Source organism: Alternaria dauci, chromosome 2 (assembly GCF_042100115.1).
Source record: "Alternaria dauci strain A2016 chromosome 2, whole genome shotgun sequence".
In the NCBI taxonomy this organism is placed as follows: Eukaryota; Fungi; Ascomycota; class Dothideomycetes; order Pleosporales; family Pleosporaceae; genus Alternaria; species Alternaria dauci.
Window position 1 is genome coordinate 4982335 of NC_091273.1, and position 3094 is coordinate 4985428.

The 3094-nt window shown below is 49.6% G+C and overlaps 1 protein-coding gene across 1 annotated transcript; it reads right to left on the reverse strand.

The window, feature by feature from the left end:
- Nucleotides 1-964: 964 nt before the first annotated feature.
- ACET3X_003681 (uncharacterized protein) lies at nucleotides 965-1999 on the reverse strand (the record flags this gene model as incomplete). The annotated part of the gene is made up of 3 exons (XM_069448983.1): nucleotides 965-1659; nucleotides 1722-1856; nucleotides 1912-1999. The coding sequence occupies 3 exons, from the start codon at nucleotides 1997-1999 to the stop codon at nucleotides 965-967; spliced, it is 918 nt and encodes a 305-aa protein (XP_069310228.1).
- Between the last annotated feature and the right edge of the window lie 1095 nt (nucleotides 2000-3094).

A 3094-nucleotide genomic window follows, 5' to 3' on the forward strand; every position in this document is an offset into this window, starting at 1 on the left:
ACATTCTTTTACTAATATCAGTCTTTCTATCGCATCACGTAATGCTTGCATATCAGACGGATCCTCAGGCAAGAAAGAGAGAATTGCACACGGAAACCACAGGCGTAGCGCACAAACTTCCCCGGAGTGTTCACGTCAAGTGGATTGGTAGACTCGCCGTCCTTCTGCGGATCTGCGGTAAATCTATTGCCGTCATCAACGCCACATGGATTATTTTGAGTTCTATATTTGAACTCATCGGGTTTTACAACAGCTGCTGGTGCACTGGAGTGGCCTTGGGGCTAGGGAAGAAGAGTTGGGTCGTCCTCTTTGTTGATGGTGACAGGCTGAGAGAAGAAGCACAGGCATCATGGATCGGCGGGCTTGCTATGAGCTTGTGTACAATGATCTTCACGTACTATGTCTCCAAGGCTTTTGCCAAGGGAAGGATGGTTTGACAAGAGAGAGGGGTCTCGGTCGACATATTCTTTCGCGTCAATTGTTAGTAATACTGATTCGTTTTCGTTTTGTCAGACGTAGAGTCAAATATATACATTAATTACCAGACTTGTTAATAATTAAGCTGGTGCATTAAGCTAGCTATTTAATTAAGCTAAGCTAGAGTAGAGGTATAAAATAATTAAGCTAAGCTAGCTTATAGTAACTTAATTATTTAGCTTAATAAGCTTAATAGAATTAAGAAGGTTAGATAAAATAAGATCACGTAGAGATAAGATTATATAGAGATAAGATTACGTAGAGATAAGACACGTGATCTTAACCCCTTTTCCTCCTCCTTTTCCTTCTCTTTTAGGATATGCTTTAGCTATTAAGCTAAGTAAGCTAATTAATTAAGCTTATTTATTTTAACCTATTAAGCTAAGCTAGAGTAGAGGTACCCACTAATTAAGCTAAGCTAGGGTACCCAGCTTGCTTAGCTTGATTGTTGACAAGTCTGTTAATTACTCATAATCATAAACTTTATCTAAACCTTGATCTCAATCCCCTCCTGTCCCTCACACGAGCTAATCGCCCCAAAATACCACAAATGCGCATCAACATCGACCCCAAAATCCCCCTCATTACCGTTCAAGTTCAAGTTGCCCGTCAGCACATTGACATCCGCCGCCGTGACCGCGACATCATTTCCACTCGTAACATAGTACTCTGGCGAGATATGTCTGTAACCCAACAACGCCGGCGGCAACTTTGGCACGGGATCATTCAAGTGCGTAACACGGTACGTGTTTCCTTTTCCCGTCGCAGAAATATAATCAGATAGCCCTGCGAGCCCGATCTTCGGCGCTCCATACGTATACAAATCGATGGTCACGCCAGTCGATCGCAGATACCCTGCTGCGAGACTGGCGAGTGCGCCGCCGAGACTGTGGCCTGTGGCTACGATCTTGTAGCTGGGGTACTGTCTGCGTGCGGTGGCCAGGGCGGCCAGAACGGGTCCTTGAGCTTCGAGCCAGGAGTTCCAGAAGCCGAGGGAGGAAGAACATGTAGAGCAGATGCTAGTAGGTAGTACTGGGAACTGGATGTTGGTAAGCCAGTTGCGGACGCTGCGGCTGCCGCGGAAGGAGATGACGATGAGCTTGTTGGTTGTGTCGGTTGCGACGAAGCCAGTCACGTCTGAGGCGATGCTGTTTTCGAATTCAGAGAGCGTGGTAGTGTTTGCTGGTTGGGGGTGTTAGTATATGGATCACGTGGACTTGGTAGAGTGGGGTGCTGGTGCTTACCTGCTTCTACGCGGGCGCAGTTTCCTTGTGGGCAGGTGACTTTGGTGTTGGGGCTGTTGTTGTTGCCGAGGCAGTAGGCTGCGGCGGAGTACTGGGAGAAGAATTCCAGTTGGGAGAGGACGGATGTTGATACAGCTGGAGGGTATGTGTTAGTTAGAGTTGACATATATGCCAGTGTTAGACCATGTACCTCTACCGTTGAGTTCAACGGGCACTGCGGTGACAGAGTGAACTGCACCGAGCAACAAAGCGCTCAGGCGGAGAATGGAAGATGCCATCGTGAGGTAGCTGATGTGTTGCGGAGTGTAGCGGATCGACTCTACACAACAAGAATACACCGACGAAGCAAGCAAGCAAACCCAGTATTCGCACGACAGGAGGGGGATAGACCACACGCGAACGAACTGACCTAAAGCCTACCACACAGGCGACACGCAACACTCTATATACAAAAGCCAATTCCCACTAGAGTCCAACGGCTACACCTAAGCGCAGTCCAACGGGCTGATTACACTTCCGACTGTCAAAGCAGAAAGGATAAAAATCAAAATCTACCGCAGCTCTGGATATGTGGACGGCGCATCCCTGTACAAGCGCTATTGCTACAACCCCGGCTCCCGCAGCTGTGGTGTGGGTGTGCCGATCTTGACCAGGATCTGGGATGGTGTCTGCGTGTCACACAACGTGGCTTTACTAAGATTAGCAAGTTCGCCGCTGGATCCAGAGTCGCTGGTAACTTGGTGCAAGCCACAAGAAGCGATGGCATGAACGTTGGGCGTAAGCCACAGAAATCTAGTGTAGGTGAAATTACTCAGCCTTGCGATCTGCTCCGCGCAAACGATACACCTTTTGTGTTGCACAGCTCAGAGTGGATGCAGATTGTGTCTGTTCGCAAGTCCTTCGTTTTCGGTACTCGCAAGCCCACAATATGCCCGTCGCATTACTCGCGTCAACTGCCACTGCCGGCTTAGGACATAGTTGATTACTCGGCGACGTCGATGGAAGCTCGGCGCCTCTCTTTTTGAGCACTGCACGCGAACGCATGATCCCGCACACTGCCGCATGCAGCGTGCGTGCATGGACCGAGGGCGTTTACCTGTTTCCCGTTTGGGGCTGCACACAAACCACCACCACCACGAGCTTGTTTTTTCCCATCCAATAAACGGACATGCCCAAGCATAGAGGGTGTGGTGGTTCTGACATCAGCGATGGACGTTCGCATACCGGGGGACCGGAAAGGCGAGAATGTGATCGTCAGGGCGGACAGTAGAGCTGTCTTTCGATTCGGCCGTTACGCTGTGTCGCTCAGCTGTCGTACATCGTGACTGTCCTCGCCCTCACCGGTACCCCGCGGGAGCTGAAAAAAACGCACG